The 17,776-nt window shown below is 45.6% G+C and overlaps 1 protein-coding gene across 3 annotated transcripts in view; it reads left to right on the top strand.

Moving 5' to 3' along the window:
* nphp4 (nephronophthisis 4) overlaps positions 1 to 17,776 on the top strand; it is a 142,162-nt gene that overhangs the window by 103,584 nt on the left and 20,802 nt on the right. For all 3 annotated transcript variants that reach the window (XM_047330937.1, XM_047330936.1, XM_047330935.1), the window contains 5 exons: positions 3,894 to 4,054; positions 4,691 to 4,874; positions 13,635 to 13,769; positions 15,610 to 15,809; positions 16,974 to 17,197. In XM_047330937.1, the coding sequence (XP_047186893.1) occupies positions 3,894 to 4,054; positions 4,691 to 4,874; positions 13,635 to 13,769; positions 15,610 to 15,809; positions 16,974 to 17,197 (904 nt within the window). The remainder of the gene's footprint in view (positions 1 to 3,893; positions 4,055 to 4,690; positions 4,875 to 13,634; positions 13,770 to 15,609; positions 15,810 to 16,973; positions 17,198 to 17,776) is intronic.

The raw sequence follows: 17,776 nt of genomic DNA, 5'->3' as shown, positions 1-17,776 counted from the left end.
TTTTTCTTACGCAATTTGTGTGACTCGTTAAACCGCGACTTATAACGATTACAAAAATTCATCAGTGACAAAAGGAATTTGCTCCCTGTTTGATAATAATGTGTATTTTTGAAGAGATGAATTCAATCTCAAAACCAGCAGTGGGTCAAACTAAAAGTTCCAAGCAGCTGAACAGATCAGTATGTGAACTGTGTCCGCCCACGCAAACGTTTACACTCGCGTCCTGTTTCGAACTCTTCTCAGGACTGAGTGGGCGTGTACACACTGTGCTTGATTGACATGTCTGTCTTGGTGCCAGAAGGCCTCTCAAATCAAATTAAGGAAAATTATTTAACTCGCAGCAATGCACCTTTGGCATAAATAGATGCCCTTTCATCCTCAAGGAATTTTGTCAAGCTGTTTTTTTCTACAGAAATGTCCTTCTCCACAAAACTCATCGATCTGCCAATAGGTCAGTGAATACATTTGTCCAATATTTAAGAGAAAACACAATTTTGTAGCAAATTCTTCATTCATGGTTTTTTGCTCTCTGAATTCCGGAGACCCATAAATGTGATTCATACATTCTGTGTTTGCTTTACACATTTGTACATTTCCGGACATGTTTTCCTAACAGCAAGAAATCCTCCGGGTTAAACGACGAAATTCATTGTTACTACAGTCACTCCATAGCATCTCATCTGAAAATGATGTCCATACTTGTGAGACGGCACCATTTGCCTGGGTGCTCTCCAATGCAGTTTGAAAAACACACAAACAATTGTGGTAGAAAATGTCCAGATTCTTCGTAATGTGCTAAATTACTGACTGTGTGAACAAACAAATCTTTCACTTCTTCCTGTGAATAAAGTACGAAAGCTGACATTCCCCAGCGCCACCTGAACATATCTGAAGGTGAAGACGCGAGTAACTCGGCATTGTTGTTGACGACACCAGTAGGTTAAAAATAAAAAACAGAAGCTTTCTCTTCCCTGCGCTCTTTCTCGCATCGCACGTGTTGGACTGTGTTGTGAGTCCATCTGCCAAAAGTTGAGAATTAAACTTACGGAGAGTTGACTTTACTCTTTTATTCAACAAATCGCCACCACACATCATTCTGATCTGACAACGCAAGAGAGTTATGGTTAACACGCACGCGCGCGCGCACACACACACACAGTGTGGATTCAAATTATGATTTTATGAGGGATAGGCAAGTGGCGTTTTGAAGCCTTAAGTTTTGACCATAGACGGTATATAAACAGGTTTTGACCGGCGCCATCTAATTTTTTATTTTTTAACCAGACGTAGAAAGCGGGGGGTGGGTCCACTGCGCGCCCACTTTCACCTCCAACCGTGCACCGATTGGATGGTTTATTAGCTAAATCCATGCTCAAATGCATTCGGTCAACTTAATCAAAATGGGAACAAAGTCTTCAAAATGAACATCGTGCTTTATTGAAGACGAATTGAAACGAGCGATTGAGACCATAAACTCCTCGGGAAAATGTTTACTGACCTTATAAATCAAGTCAGAAACAGGGTCATTTTCTTATAGACGTCTATAGACACGGACTTCTAGTCGCCCTCTGCAGGTCATTCCAGAGAATACAGGCTTCAGGCACTCCAGCATCGGCTTCACTTTCCGTTCCATTTTCATGTACAGTCTTTGGGGTTAGGGGGGGACCTTTCTGTTCATGGTTCCACTAATAACTTTGTTCCGTTTAGGGAATGGTTAAAAGTCTGTAGCTTCCTCCCTGTGCTTCCACGGCAACATCCCTCTCCGTCTTGCTGTTGTTGTCATCGTGTTGTTATCATCGTGTTCCTCTCCCACACTCACACATTTGTATCTAAGCCTGATAAGATACTGTCAATCAAAATACGTGGGCTGTTTGCTTTAGATAAGGGAGAAATGGAAATGCATTCATATAAGACTGTAGTGAATTATGACTCAATGTTCCTGTTGAAAACAATCAACACCAGCGTGTTGCATCAAATCTGACAAAGCGCATCGTATCCCTGATATTGCAGTGAGACGCCTCACGTGGCCAATTTGTGTTGTTCTTTTTTAAACAGAACAGACAGATCCTCATAAGATGTACTGGTAAGTGTATCTTTAGTGCGCTGTGATACTCTGTTTTGTGTCAGTCTCTAAATCTATCTGAGCACTGTGCATCCTCATTATTTCCTTTGCCTGCAGGCGTCGCAGGGTTGTTGTTGATGCCCAGCAGGGTTCTCTGGCTGCCTCGCCTGCTGTGTGCACATGTGGCAGGCCGTCCAGGTCGAGCCTGGTCCCTCGGCTCCTCGCCACTAGTGAGCACACGGGCACAGTCTCTCTCTCTCCCGCTCTCCCTCCGCGCTCTCCTTGCCACCCATCCACCGCACAGGAGCCCAGAGCATGCTGGGAGAACTAATGGTCCAAGTGGGGGATCAGAGTGGGCGGGCGGTTGAGGAGTCTGCCTGACTTAGGTGAAAGGAGGGAAAGTTATGATGCGGCACAGAAATATCTAGTCTGGTCTCAGTAAAGGTCCTTTTGTTACAAACCCTCCTCTGATCAGAGGGGAAAACCTTCCATTGTGGTTGGATTTTATCTAGCAGTCTGTGAGAGCTTCACTGTAACCTGACTCCACCGTAACCTTTTTCTCAAGGAACTGCAAGCCCACGCGGATACATTTCATTTTCGCTTTAGTCCTGTTTAAAGTTTTACGGCCGCCTGGTGGCCCCGGTGCTGTTTCAGAGGCTCTTCTGCCTTAATGAGAAGACAACAGAACATCGCCACTTCATAAGATCTGATCAATTCGAAGCTTGTAAATTCATTTTTCCTCACGCACCCGCTCACCCACCAGCGGGGTCAGATCCCCGGAGGGGTCCGCTTCATTTGAACTGCTTCAAGTTAGAGGAGGAGTCAAATTTCAAGTCAGGAGGGCACATTGCTGAGCCGTCATCGCACGATCACAGGGCATTGCGTTCTCAAATTGAATCTGGCCTTTTTTTTTTTTTACTTTAAACTGATTTAATTAAAATGAAACGGCTGATTTTTTTTTTGTGTCTTTGCATATGGCCTTGGCGTCGAGGACTATATAAAAGCCACTCGTCCTCAGACTAACTTGTGTTCATCATCTTCTCTGAGAACCCTTTTATTCCGAGTGACGAGGAGAGAAATGCGCTGCTCTTTAAAGTGTTACTCGTAGATCTGTTGATTAAAGTCACGACTTTGTCTTGCTGTTGAAATCACTCTTGAGGTTCTTCTGGCGGTGCGTTAGGAGCCATCATCATCCTGAATTATGTGCTCCCGATTCTGTAAAAGGGCCCCGTTCTCCCCGGTTATTGTACTGACAGCGGCACTGTCATTAGACCCAACGACTCGAGGCAGATGGCTTCTGTACGAATTCAGATCTGTCCACATGGTTGACGGAAATTATGACTCTTCCGAATTTAAACCTAGATCTGGATGAAAGGAAATATTCAAGTAATGATCAGTCCTGTGAAGTCTTCTCTGGTGAGCGGAGACATACAGTATATACACTAGTTTAGTTTTTGTATCAATGCAGTTCATTAAGCAAATGGGTGAGCAGTCTGATCCCTGCAAAAACAGGCAGCTATAAAACAAGGATATAGAAAACTATAGAAAGTTTTAAATATTTTTTAAAAAATCAGCTTATACAGGAAAGTAATGTTTTTTAAAGGTTCATTTGTGTTTTGATGGGAAACACTATGTTAAAATGATGCTCCTTTTCAAGAAAACCTGGAGGAAACCCCTTCTCTATTGTCAACCTTTTTTATGGATTGTAGTAGATTATTTGGACAGTCATTTTTGGAGGGGCGTTTAAACAGTAGGATACATAATTGCTTTAAAATTTGAATAGCTATGTCTATTTTTTGAGTAATCGGACGTTGCCTCTCCCCTTGCCCAGGCTCTCCGGGTCTGCAGGTGCAGTTCAGAGTAGATGATGCTTTCCTGAGGCCGGGAGAGAAGCGCTGGTTCCTTCGCTACCTGGCGCTTCACACCATGCACATCGACATCTGGGACAGCGAATCGCTGCTCCTCATAGGATCGACTGCCATCGAGCTCAAGGTAAAAAAAAAAAAAAGACTCCGGTCAATTTAGGCGTCGGGTGTATGGAGGCGAAAGTGATGCGTGCACAATAGTGTTTAGCCTACGACATGCGGAAAAGTCCTTTTTTTTATAAGAGTAAGAGTGAGAGTAACTCTTAAACACCTTCGTCACGACGCAGTGCATCTGCCATGGATTAATGCAGCACTTGCGGATTCTTTAGTTGGGTTCTTATTCTTCAAGTATCTTGATAACAGAAAAAAACCCAGATATTTCATGAAGTTGTAATACAATTTTTTCTCTCTGTGTACTAGGAACAGATGTCGTCTCATGTTTTGAGGAGATGCAAACACGGCGGACGAACAAAACCATTTATCGTTGCTCCACGCGTAGCCTGTGCATTTGACCAAAGAGAACGCGGAACACTTCCTCCTTTTTTAAACTTCTAAAGAAAAATACCACAGATTAAAGGCTCTTTTGAATCTTCGGCCTTTTCGGCTCAGCTTTTTATTTGTTAATTGGACAGAAACTCTGTTGCCGATCTGGATATGGAATTGATTTCTTTTTGTAAAATTTCGTAATTTGTATTTTCATGCATCCCGGTGAGTGAATGCATCTCTTGTCCCTTTTCTAACGCACCCTATTTCGCATCCCCAGTATATGTTGCGCCAGGGTAAAACAGCAGTGCAGGCTCTCCATGAGGTGGAGGTGCTTACCACCGATTACGTGGGAGAGGACGCCCTGCTGACGAGCGCAGGTTTGGGCCAGCGCTCGGCCTCCGGCCCCATGACCGTCCACACCATCGTCAGGGGCCGGCTGCACGTACGCACAGGCAACATCGGTGAGTACACAGAGAGAATATCTTGACAATATTACATCGGTATAGAGCATCAGTTCTTATGAATACTGCTATGGAATCAGAGGAAAATCCCAAGAGCGACCCTCAGGGGGCCATGGATATCTACAGCAGATTTACTTTGAATCATCATTATAATTTTTCCAGACAGATACAGTAACTAGACCAAACTAACATCCTTAGTTTTGACAAAAACATTTGGTCTTGCTAGCTTTTTTCAGCGCTTTCAGTCACATCTCATGGTCTTCACCAGCAGATGAAACTTGCTCAGGTGTCATGACATGTCATCAGTTATTCTAATCTCACGGCAAAGAAAATGCCTTGATTGTCAATAGATATAGATGACATATATAGAATATTTTTGATATTTTAAACCTCAACACCATACGAGGGACCAATGAATGAGCATAAAATGCTGTAAGGTTAATGCACTTGCATGAGTATTAAAATAAATATTTGTCGAGAACTCCTCTGACTAGTGAGATAGTTTTCTTATTTTTGCTGCTTACAAATCAGATATGATGAATCTAGCACTGCACCGTTGGGACACATGCACGAGACGGGGGCTGTTGTCTACAGCCGCGCAGTTTTGTTCCCAAAACATGAAGGTGAATGCAAAGAAAAGCCGGGGAAAGAAGAAGTTGTGTTTGTTATGGCTTTCAAAAGGAGCTCCAGTTTCAATATCAGCTAAATCTCCCCTGAAATATTTACAGGGGCGCTTTAAATTCAGGTCATATTCCGTTTGGAGTCTCGGATTGCGAAGTAATGTGGTCTGTTTACTCTTATTGAAGTGTCGAGTTGGGAAATGACATTGAATCCCCAGGGCTGCTGCTGCTGCTGCTGCTGTAGAAAGGCCCCTGATTTTCTGGAGGTGTGCAGGCTTTAGAAAACACAGAGCCAAAGCAACACATCTCAATGTGACGGTTCCACTCCATCTAGCAACTTCCCGTCTCCTCTCCTCTCCCCCTTCCACTCATCCAATTTGGGCCCGGTGTGCCCCCGTGGCGCGATGGCAGCTGACGACAGCGTCTTCGCCATTAATCAGCGCTTGAAATGTTCCTCCCTCCCATAAACAATGCATCAGTCCCCGTCCTCAGAAACTCTGCAGAGTGCCATTGTCGGGGCTAAATATGCCGCCACTTTCTCAACGCGCTTATCACTCGGAGCAGGTTGAGAGCGCAGTCGGTTGTTGGGCGTGTGTGGGAAGGGAAAAGGGGCAGGGTTTTGTCTGGCATGTAAATTCCAATCAAGGCTCAGATATCCATCAGGCGCCCTGGCCTACGGTCGGAATCAATTTCGGGAGGGAGGGTTTTCGCAACCACGTTTCTTTATTTTGGCTTCCATCTGTCGCTGCCTGCCTCCCGCTCATACTTCTCTCTTCGTCCCTGTCCTCCCGCTTTCTCTCATTCATCCGTTTACCCGCTCTCCTCTCTTTACCGCACGCTCTCTTCCACCCTCTGACTTTTTTGGGTTTTCCGCCCTCACCTCCGCTACGCCCACTGTGTTTCTCTGCGTCTGTCATTAAGGCATAATTGATTAGCACTCTCATTCGGTGGGTCGTGCAGGATGTGACGCGTGCACATTAATGGTAACTGTGCGGTGGGGGAATGCTGTATGAAGACTTTTCACAGAGATCTGATGGGATGGATGGGGAAGAAAGATACACACACACACACACACACACACACACACACACAGAATTGTATGTGCATATCAAATCACTCACACATGCCAAGAAAGCATACGCACACACACACACACACACACACACACACACACACAGACCTGTAGACAGGCAGGTGTAGCAGAGCCTGGACAGGTTTTGAGATGAGGAAGAAAAGCAGAAACGAGAGGCGGACAGTTTGAGTATATCACTGATATCGCACGAGAACCATATTTTTCTTATAAATATGTCTCGTGCAGTTTGATGTCAGTAGGATTAGGAATGCAAAAAAAAAGATGACGTTCGTTTTTATGGAACATCGTCATCGAAGATGCTCTTTGAAGCTACGTGCATACTTTCATGGTTGCAAGTTAGACTGGATCGATGAATTATCCACTGTCTATCACGCACAGAGGAAGAAGTGATGATGTAGTTTCCTGCTGCGTTCTTCATGTGCGAAAGGCGCTTATTACCGAGTGCGAACTTTGCTCAGCTTTGGGACCACAGGATATCACAGAATGTCTACCTGGGGAGGCCTCCCTGGATAAAGGAAGTCCAGACTTTGCTTCAACATTGTTCCCTTTGTTCACTTATTCAACGTGCCTTCTGATGGCAAACCATTCAAAAAATGGGAGAACGTTCCATGTTCCTACGTTTTTAAATTGACACCTGACAGTGACACAGCGAGCGTCGTCGCCATTTACCAATGAAAAAAAAAGAAAAAGAATGATCACATGGCTTCTCTGTGGACAGAGAAATGTCTCACTGGCCAAGTTGAAGCACAGGGTGTATTTCTGCGTTGACACTGTGCAGATCCTGGATTTCAGCTCGAGAGGTGAAGGAGGGCTCTCTGACAAAGGTCGATGACGCAGAGTGTGAGAGAAAAAGACGGGAAGAGGAGCTGAAGCTTGTTTTCACTGGGGATAACATTTGTTATCCCTTATTTGTTCTAGGGGATTTTTGTTGATTTAGATCACAGTGCTGATTCATTATTAGTCGCGCATTATTATGTGATAATGCTGGCTAGTTGAATGTGTGCCACGGATTCGTCAATGGCAGCCTATAATTAGATCGGTGGCAGACTGCGTTCACCTGATTTGTAATTATATCTTATCTACTTCAGTGAAAAGCGCCTCCGCTCCTGAATTTGTTCTTGATGTTGTTCGTGCAAATTCAAATCTCCTCCTCCATGTTTACCTGCCGTTTTGACACATTCTGCATATGATATATTTTTACACCACTATTAAGTGTCAGTACAGAATCATACAACATTCAAGAGTTTCTCTTCCCCCAAAAGAAATGCTGTTTCCATTCACAAAATATTTACAGTCACTTTGATCCTAAATCCCTCTTTGGTTCCCTGTGACTCACTCGGGGTATAATCCCTCCCATCCCCGCTGTGCTTTGGAATCGAATGGACTCACACAGAAAATATCGAGTTTCATTGACAGGAGCTTCACAGCACACTTACAGCGATGTCTAATGTAAAGTGATGCTCAGTTCTATGTGACTCGATGATGTGACTCTTTTCTTCTGATTGAACAAGGGGCTTTGGAAATGTCCAATATTCTATATCATTCACCAGGTGAGCCGTGGTTTTAAATAGTCACCCTAAAAGAAAATATGATTTCAAAAATGAATCAGCTACATAATTTCCCCGCCATTTTAATTCAAAAGCAACACAGTCGTGACTACAGTACATGCTATTGTCTCCATTTTCAAATCCGATGTGTTCCACTCATGCGTGCTGTTAATCACGTCTTTACGTCGCTCCGTTGGGATTTCATCAGAATTAGGCTTTGTTGGAATATGTCAGCGTCATTTCCAAATGAAAAGAGAGTGAAACACCAAATGATATCCTTTTTTAATTATCACAAGGTGGGGTTGACAAGTTATTAATTAAATGGTAATGATATACACTGTCAGGCTTCTATAAAGCAGCTCTTACTAATGTCAATGCAAAGGACAAAAGGGAAGTGGCTTAATCGGAAAAAAATAGGGAGCTGTGAAATGGTTGATGGAACATTCGGGGGTTTGGTAGGTGGTGGCAGGTGTTGAGGAGGCAACACAGCGCTCCCACACAGAGGAGTGGAGCAGATGAAGGGTGTACAGTATAAACCATGAAGACCTGCCGCTCGTCCTTTGTAACTGAACCTGGTGAATGGAGAGGGGAAGCTGTGATGCTTCATTGATTTCATCTGTAAAATCCGCATGAGCTCTGAGGTGAAAATGAAGATTGAGGTGGGGAGAGAGAGAGAGATACATTAAAGAGAGACGCTTAATGTTTTTTCCCCTCCCAAAATAGAAATCGCTAAACAAAGAATATTCTTTGTAATCCGTGGTGTCACCATGATGTAAAGCCCAAAGCTTTCTCCAAGGTCTCATACTGTTGACTGAATGATTATGATTAATGTACACTGTGTCTCTGAAACAAACAGACGAGCAAATAAAGTATAGATAGATCACAGATGGAAAGGAAGGAAAGGGTAGATTCATTAAAAATTAAAAAACAGAAGAAGCAAAGAAGGAATTTATACTGAACATAAAATTAATGGTACCCTCAGTGGGATTCTGTTTTCTCATTCTGAACTCATACGATATACTATGCATATTTATTTGTGTCTACATGTCTACTTAACCATTTTTGTGTTAGTTGGTCTGTCTCTGGGTTTCTGCATATTTACATTTTTTGGGGTAAAATGTCCATGATACACATATTGATCAGATATTCAAGGTCCTGCAGGATAACTCTAAAAGATTCTTAATGACATTCTTCACCTACTCACCTAGTTCCACCATTAGGTCAGACCAGGTGAGATGTGCATGTTCAGCTGGTCTGGTGTTCTCAGACTAGTTATGAAACTGATGAAAATTATGTTTTGGCTACTTGGGGGCGGCAGCACTGCAGAGAAAATGTCATACATATTGACACGTTATCAAGTTATATAAGGTAGTGTTCTAGTTTGCAGCTATTAATTTCTTCTTTTAGCTTCATTTTGGTCTCCACCATATTCTGAGGCGCTAAGATGCTCCACCAGCTAGACACTGTTCTCGTCTGTCTGCTGTTTGGTGTTGGACAGTTAGCCTACATTGGCTCTATCATACCTTTGTCACCGAAAAAACACTTTCTTGCAACAACTGGAAACAAGGTTGATGCGAACGCATTTTGATTTCCAATTTGGAAACATTCTGGTAATATTTGCCAATTTGGAGAAAGGCTTGTGTGTGACAGGAGGGAAAGCCTATTGTCATGGAATCGTTTTGCCGACTATTTTGTGTCTGTGTCCGTTCTTTCTAACTGTTACTTTCTCTCGCACGCCCTTTCTTCTCTGTGCACGCACACACACACACACACAGACACAAACAAACAGAGAAGCATGTATCTGCTTCAGCGCCGTAGAGAAGACAGATTAGAACCATCTCCAGACCTCACAGAGCTCTTCATCTGCAGCAGGCTGATAAGCCCTGGAGAGAGTCACTGTCGCGGCAAGAGAGGGTGTAGAGAACCCCGCTGGAAGCTGCCACAGGTGGAACAAAATATCAGTGAAATTTACCTAGTATGTTTCACTAATTAAAAGCTCTTGCCGTGGGCACATTAAGGCACGACTTTATCAACCCTTGCCTTTAGCCCCCGAGGTGAGAGAGAGAATCTGCTTATTCTGAAAGGTCAGCGGCCTGGAACGGGGAGGCAGAGGAAAATCGAAGATTGCGGACTACTTTGAAATCCCCCTTGGCGCTCGCTCCCATTTGTTCTGGGGGCCAGTAAATCAGTGGGTCTGCCGTGCCGTGGCCTTAACCTCGGGAGCTGCCGGCAGAGCAGAGAGGGCGGGCAGGTGGGGGGGGGGGGGGGACGACGACCGATCAGCGCTATTGTCATGCAACAACAGGAGGGGTTAGTCAATAAATTGGATGGAGTTCGGCCCCACTGGCCCTTTGTTCACGATCACTCTCCGCGGAGCAGCAGGCGCTGTGCCGGGCTTCTCCCCCCCCCCCCCCCCGCAAACCTGGAGTATTAGCTCACATTTCAGCGATGAGTATCACCGGCTCCGTCTTAATGATCCACCAGTGTGATTCAGCATTTAGTGACGGATAATGTGATCGAGAGCGGGGCGTCCCCGTCAACCAGGATTAGCGCCAAAGTAGATCAAATCTGATGAGCCTAATGATTGTTCCAGTGATAGGTGATTAATTAGAATGAGTGAGTGATTAAATCAAAGGGTCATGATTGGGATCATCAGCGGTCCACTTGTTTTATTGTGGGAACGAAGCGCAGTGTTCGCCTTATCGCGTCCTTGCAGACTAGTTGTATAATTCTATCCACCATCAAAGCATTTCTCAAACACAAAAGAAGCGCAGGCTGAAAGGCCCATAATGAGGCGCTGGGAATGAGATCTCCGCGGCCGTGTTATTGATTAGAGATGTTTATGTGACAGCACGAGTAATGTCTTCGCGGTAATATTTGGGAAAATATAACTCAAACAAATGCATTCGGCTGAGATGTGTGACCAGGGAAGGGTGATGGATGACGAGGGGAACGCACTGGGACGGCGGACACCTCGCCCATTAATCTGCAGGACGTGCGCTGTCTGTGTCTGTTTTCATGGCAACACCGGCTCCCCATTACTCATTTAGCTGACGCCCATTATCAGTTTGTTGATGAAGGAGTTTGCCTCGAGAAAAAAGACTTGGAGTGTACTTTTGGCTCCGCTTCCGAAACTCCTACGAGCTCAGCGAGGTGTGAGTAAAGCCACTTAATTGCTGCACTCACCATATTTCACATGAAAGCATCCTGAATGAGGAGCCTCTCGGAAAAGTGCTCAAACTTCTCACGCTACAATTAAACACCTCAGTCGGGTTTTGTTGTGATGCTCCACAGGCTGGGAAGCGACGGGAGTAATGGGGGCGTTGTGTCAGAGTGCACTGTCATTCGAGGAGCCGTAGACTTTTGTTTTAATTGCTTCTTCAGTCAACTGTTGTAAATCGCATCTAACGGATTTCAAGTGGGGACCCGAGCGTACCTGTAAATCGCACGAGAGCACTTTTGACCCGTGGTATTTGAAAAAGGCTCTCGTGAAGACGCGGGCTGCTGTTGTGGTCGTGACTTTGTGATCAATTATCTGTCGCACGTCCATTAGCAGCCGCTTTGTGTGCAAAACGCTGTTCCACTGTGAGCAGGCCGCAGCTGCTCTACGGGCTCTGCCCCGGGTGAATACACGTTAGAGGCCTAATATCGACGTGTCCACCATCATCGACTGTCTCAGTACGAGTGCACCCCAGAGTGCTGACTGTACTTACCCGCTTGCCTTTAAAAAGGCGTAAAAACTGACGATTCTTCCATTTTGGAAGAGAAAACAAATAAGGTTTTAAGGCTTAATGTAAGCCTGGTTGTTAAGAGGCAGGTTTTTTCGCAGCGTAAACCCAAGTGTGCCATTCAATTGATGACACAAAGCCTCTGTAATGACAGGCCTAATACTGCGAAGGGCAATTGATAACGCATTTTCAGAAAGTATTCTTTAAAAGTACGATCTGTGATTACATGATCCGCCCCAACCACCGTAAACAGGGGTAGCTGGTCGCAGGTGAATAGCCTTATCTGCTTCTCTGACGCCCACGGGTCAGCCGAACCCGACAGAGGCCAGCACTAACCATCCATCAGCATGACACTCATCACGCTGCCAGCCTTCCGTGTCCGGACCTCTTTGGCAATTTAAGGCCGCTAATTAACTGCTGTAGGCTTGTCTCCGTGTATTGATCCTACTTCAAGTGTTCTCAGCCAGGGGTTTAAGGGGCCGGACAGGGCTGGACCGAGTCCGATGAAAATGTACAGTTTCACATGCGAAAATGATTTTTTATTGTCCTCCTTGAAATGGTTAGCGTCCAAGTCGTGGGCCACTGCTGGGGTTGCACAGATTTACTGTTTGAAGAAAAGACATGTTACGGAGATGAGCACGCACAAAATGGCTGATTGAACAACAAGCAAGGCCAATGTTCCCCCGTTGGAGCTCTTGCTGTGGAGCTAGTTCACGGGCTTAAGCCCCTTTGACTGTTGGGAACAAAAGAAGTTTGAGTTGCAGTCTTCTGGGGGAGCCTCTAAAAGTTAAACAAGTTCTTCGTTGGAAAACGCTGTGTTGTCACACCAAAAGCACCTGAAATCCAACCCCATGCAGCATTTACCTGGCGGTGGCTCAACCCCCACATTAGAAGACCCGCAGTCCTGGACTTTCACAGACTAGTGTGGAACAGTTAGAAGCAAGAGAAGCAATAACTTAGAGCGCTTCACCTGCAGGCGTCGGGCGTTTGATTCTGTTTTACTGCTGCTGTATGTGTGTGTGTGTCCTCCTCTGTCATGCAGGTCTACTCACTTAGATGATTTCGATAGGGGAAGAAAACAAACTTGTCCAAAAAGATAAAAGAAAAAGGCGGATGAAATACAGAGGCCCGGATTAAAAAAATACAGCAACAACATAGGTTGATTAAGTTTTATCTTTGGCGCTAAATAATTGAAGGATAAACTTGGCTGTTACGTTAAATCATTTTCAGATCGGTTTATAACCCAAACATTTTTCTCCAATGCGATGGGTCATTCCTTGGTAAAGTTTAATGGTCTGGTTCTTGGTTTCTAGGATTCCTCTTACAGGAAATGAACGATTAAACTTTTAAAAGCTCACAGCAATATTTCTCCTTGCGCAGCAGTTATCCACTGGGAGATGTGTGTGATACAAGGATTTCAAATTTAGTGTTGGTTCTAGTCTCACTAAGAGGTGGTGCAAATTATAGACCTGGACAAAAAACAACAGGGACTATAAAACAATCGCCACTTTTGTCGCTGGCACTAGGCGGCGCGGGTGTTACAGCCGCTATCGCTCTCCTGGCCTGCAGGTGTTTTAGGTCAGCGTGTACAAAAAAACTGGTCTGACAAGGATCAAAACAGCTCAATCCTGTGGAGAATCCGCAGCTCGTCAGAAGTGAATGAGCGGCCGCGTGAGTTTGAGTTCATGAATGACTTAGGAGCAGCTTATGTGAAGTGCTTGGCATAAAGATGTTATGAGACGCAAACTGAATACTGTATCTCTCTTCTGCAGGATGTCTAGTGGATGCTGGCAGGAGGAGGGTAGCAGACGCAACGCCGTCTCCTTCTCACATCATCACGCCTCGCAAAGTAACCAGCGGCTTCAGAGGAGGGAGCCTGTCCCCCAGAAACATACTTCATCTCAATGGCAAGCACTTTATCCCACAGCCCACTGAATCCTGTCTGTTTATGGTGCCACATACCAAGTCGACTTCACCGTGCACTTCAGGCTTTCCTTTCACTGTATTTCTAAGCACTTGTGTGTATTCCATGCCGTGGAGTAATTAGCGTCCTCCATTTGGGCGTTGACCGTGCTTCTTCCATGATCAACTCAACCAGATCCATTTCACTTTCTGTCTCTTGGCTGCACCACTGCACTGCTCAATTTTCTGCCTAATTGAGCTTGCAGAGGCATCTCCGGTGGTAAGCCACAGCCCCGTGAGTGCGTGCATGTGTGTGTGTGCGCGTGCGTGCCTGTGTGTTTGTGTGTGTGTGCGCATGTGCATGCATGCGCGTGTGCGTGTGAGGCACCTAAACACTGGGAAACCAATTTTTTCCTCAATTAGACAAGCTGTCACCAGTCAACTGGTGTGTGTTCCTAAATTTGTCCGCAAATGTGGACTGAAACACACGCACGCCCGCGCACTCACACACACGTACACACATACACACACACACACAGCAAGATGTATTAGATAAGATAAAGGGGTTGAAAAAACAAGCGGATAATTGCTCATAATGACATAAAGTAGGTCCGACAGGTCTGCAATTACAGATCAGTCTCCGAGGAGATCATATAGAAATGCTGTGTACTTATGTTTCACTAACATTTTGTTTGCAGAAAACCACATCCTAATCGACATGCACTGTAGCAAACGTGTTTGCAAATTCATTAATGTATAGGTTCATATGTAATTCCACAAACCATCATTTATTCACAGCTTATGCTGCTGAGCAAACACGGCCAGTTCACTGTTTGCTTACCTATCTCAGTGGTGTGTGTGTGTGTGTGTGTGTGTGTGCGCGTGTGTGTGTGTGTGTGTGTGTGTGCGCGTGCGTGTGCTTGTGTGTTTGTGTGTCAGTCACACTCCCGGCCCACTCCTTTCTGCCCGTGACTCTGAAGCAAGCGGTGGAGCTGGACACTATCTGCTCAGGTGACTGGCAGTCGACCCAGTGCCTCTTTGATAAGGATACGTGGGTGGAAACTACCCGGGGATTCAGAGTGGTGCTGGGAGAGGGGGGAACGGAGAGAGAGGTGAACATCCAGGAGTGTGTGAGGGCAGAATTTAGAATAGTACTCCCTCGCTGTGTCTAGAATCAAGATACAGTAAATTACCTCAATGACAACAAATGTAATATCCCATCCACTTACATTCAGGAGGCGGGTTTTACGACCTGTACTGCAGCTGGCCACCAGGGGGGGTTGAGATGATTTGGCCTCACTGTTGCGGAGCCGCCGTGTCCTCACATCTTTATATACAGTCTGTGGTCAGTTCTAAAAGTCTTTAGGTTCCGTGCCACACAGCAGACAAGAGTAAGCTCAGGTTAGTAAATGAATTAGGTCAATTCTCCAGTCACAAAGTACATGGATGAATAACCAGCCCAGATGAGATTGGATTATTTGGTGACGAGTAGATGAATAAGGTATTTTAATTAGGCGTTTTGGTGCTTGCAGAGGATAGACATGGAGTTGAAAGATAATTTGGGAGGAGAGCGTAAGTCTGTGTTTTCCCAGCAGTACGGCTGTGGTCCAGTTTTAGTGCTGCCAGTTGTTCGACTGGACTGTTGTCTATCTACAATCTGTTGTTCCTTGTGTTCCAACAGTACTTTAATCCGTCAGCCCCTCTCTCCCTGGGACATTTGGAGGGGATTTTAGAACATACGGTATAAATGGATAAAAGATGACATTCCACTCTGCTCAGTTAATATATTCATGATTGCGGCCTATCTCCCCCTCTCTCTCTCTCTCTCTCTCTCTGTCTTCACAGCGAGGATCGCTGCACAGCCACACAGACCGGAGATAGACGGGGGCCGCGTGCCGCTGCACCGACGCGGGCTCAGACCTGACGACATCTTGCCCGGAGAGCACCACCGGCACGAGGCCGACGGCGGGCGCCGCAAGCTGGACTGCATGGCCGCCGTGCTTCAGCGGGAGGCGAAGGAAGGTGTTAAGGCAGTTAAGGCCACGGTGAGGTCAATCTTTGCACTCGAGCCTAGGGGGGGTAACAAATATAAATCCTTATCTCTCCGAAGCTGACCCACAATTGCCTGTCGCTTTGTGTCTCACACACTGCAATCTCAAATGGAACAGAGAGGAAGACCAACAGCTTTCACTGTTGTCACGGGGGAGGCTTCATGGAGGCGTGGAGCGTCTCCCCGACAGCCTGTCGCTGTTACAATTCATGAAGCGATGTGCCCTTCAGCACCTCTGTGTTTTAGTGACTGTACAAGAAGGTGTTAATTGTTCTCCTACCTGAAGGCACATCTTGTACTTTCACCCATGGGTGCACATGCTAAATATGATTTTGGCTGCGGTGCATGTCTGTCTCAGAGATTTTACACGTTACTTTTCTCAGGTAAGCCCTGCCTCACACTAATGTTAATACTGTGCGGAATATAACGGTGTTTGCCTTGCACACTTTTTCAGATTCGCTTTGAAATTCAATTTGGATTTGACTTTTTCTGGGCTGATAGCCATGACTTAATTTGGACCAGGTTTATCCCCGGCATAATTTCAGTGCACTAGACCTGTGAAAAAACCTCAATATTTTATTTTCTCACACGCTTCCCTTTACCGTCCTCCTTCCTTTGGTATATTTGGGTGTGTACCCACTGGCCCGAATCCCTGGCAATATGCAGATTATTGTACTCTATAATATTAAGAGGACATGGGTCCAGAGGACGACACTCCACCATGTTCATAGATCCACATTTCATTGGATTAGCCTCGCCCACACACAAGGTTTTGAAATGGTCGCTGTGGAGGCAAAAGTGTGTAATGTTAAGCTTGACTGCCTGCAAAGCATTGATTCCAGCAATGTTCCAATGACAACATGTGATCAGAATGTAGCCATGGATGAAATGGTAACGAAGAAAGTGTTATTGGCCTTGAAATGGTACCTGAAATGTCATGGAGGAATCTGTGGTTTATTATAAACCCAGATCTTATTTTCCTGGTTTTGAAATACCTGACATCTGAGAAGACTGCAGCAACAGACAGAGTATCTAATCCTAATTTGATCAGCTGTGATAGATATTAAAAATAGACCCTGTACACATACAAGGTGGTATGAGTTTTTGTGTTACTCTGGAGCATTGTTTTTCAGTCTCTGCCACTGTTTCTGGGTGTTAGGGTCAGACCAGGGAAGCCCAGCTGGCCAGGGAACGTCTCCCGATCGAGCCCCGCGAAGAGCGCAGCAAGGTGGAGGGCATCGCCAACATGCTTAGCCAGGCGATCACCACCCAGCACCTCCTCTTCGCCAGCCTGGGCTCCGCCGAGTACATGGAGTTTGTCCTCAAGAACCCCTTCAACGTACCTCAGACCGTCACCATCCTCAGTGACGACCCCGAGCTCAGGTAAGACTCTGCAGACGGCGAGTTGATGGCGAGGTGGCGTCAGTCCGGCACCCCCACCTTGAACTGTTTCTACAAAAGCCTTTATGTGTTGTTAGTCATGTTTCTCATCTCCAGAATTGGGCGCATCTTACATGCTCATAAATTGCGTCCCCCAGCCTAACGCGCAAACTGTGCGTGCGTTTCTTGTGCTGTGCGTGTTTTCTTTTCCATTATCAGACCTTAACAAGCTGTGGCCCACTGTGAAACTGTCTTCGCACGTTCTGAATGTGTTTTCCAAAGGTGATGGTGTAGCTCTGGAGATGGTTTAAGAACAGGAAATGCTTTAGGAAATGATGCTGCACCCTCACACTTGAGCTTCCCAAACGTGAGACATAATCCAATCCTGAAGAGCAAAGTTCATAGACACGCACACGCACACGCACACACACACGCACACACACACGCACACACACACACACACACACACACACACACACACACACACACACACACACACAAACACCCCTTTGCACCAAGTTTTTCACCCCCAGCCTTCGCGTCAAGGGTTGCCTATAACGTATTGTGAATACAACAGTGAAA

Source organism: Scophthalmus maximus, chromosome 3, assembly GCF_022379125.1.
Source record: "Scophthalmus maximus strain ysfricsl-2021 chromosome 3, ASM2237912v1, whole genome shotgun sequence".
Taxonomy (NCBI): domain Eukaryota; kingdom Metazoa; phylum Chordata; class Actinopteri; order Pleuronectiformes; family Scophthalmidae; genus Scophthalmus; species Scophthalmus maximus.
The sequence above is the reverse complement of the archived record's forward strand: the minus strand, read 5'-3'. Positions and strand labels throughout refer to the sequence as shown.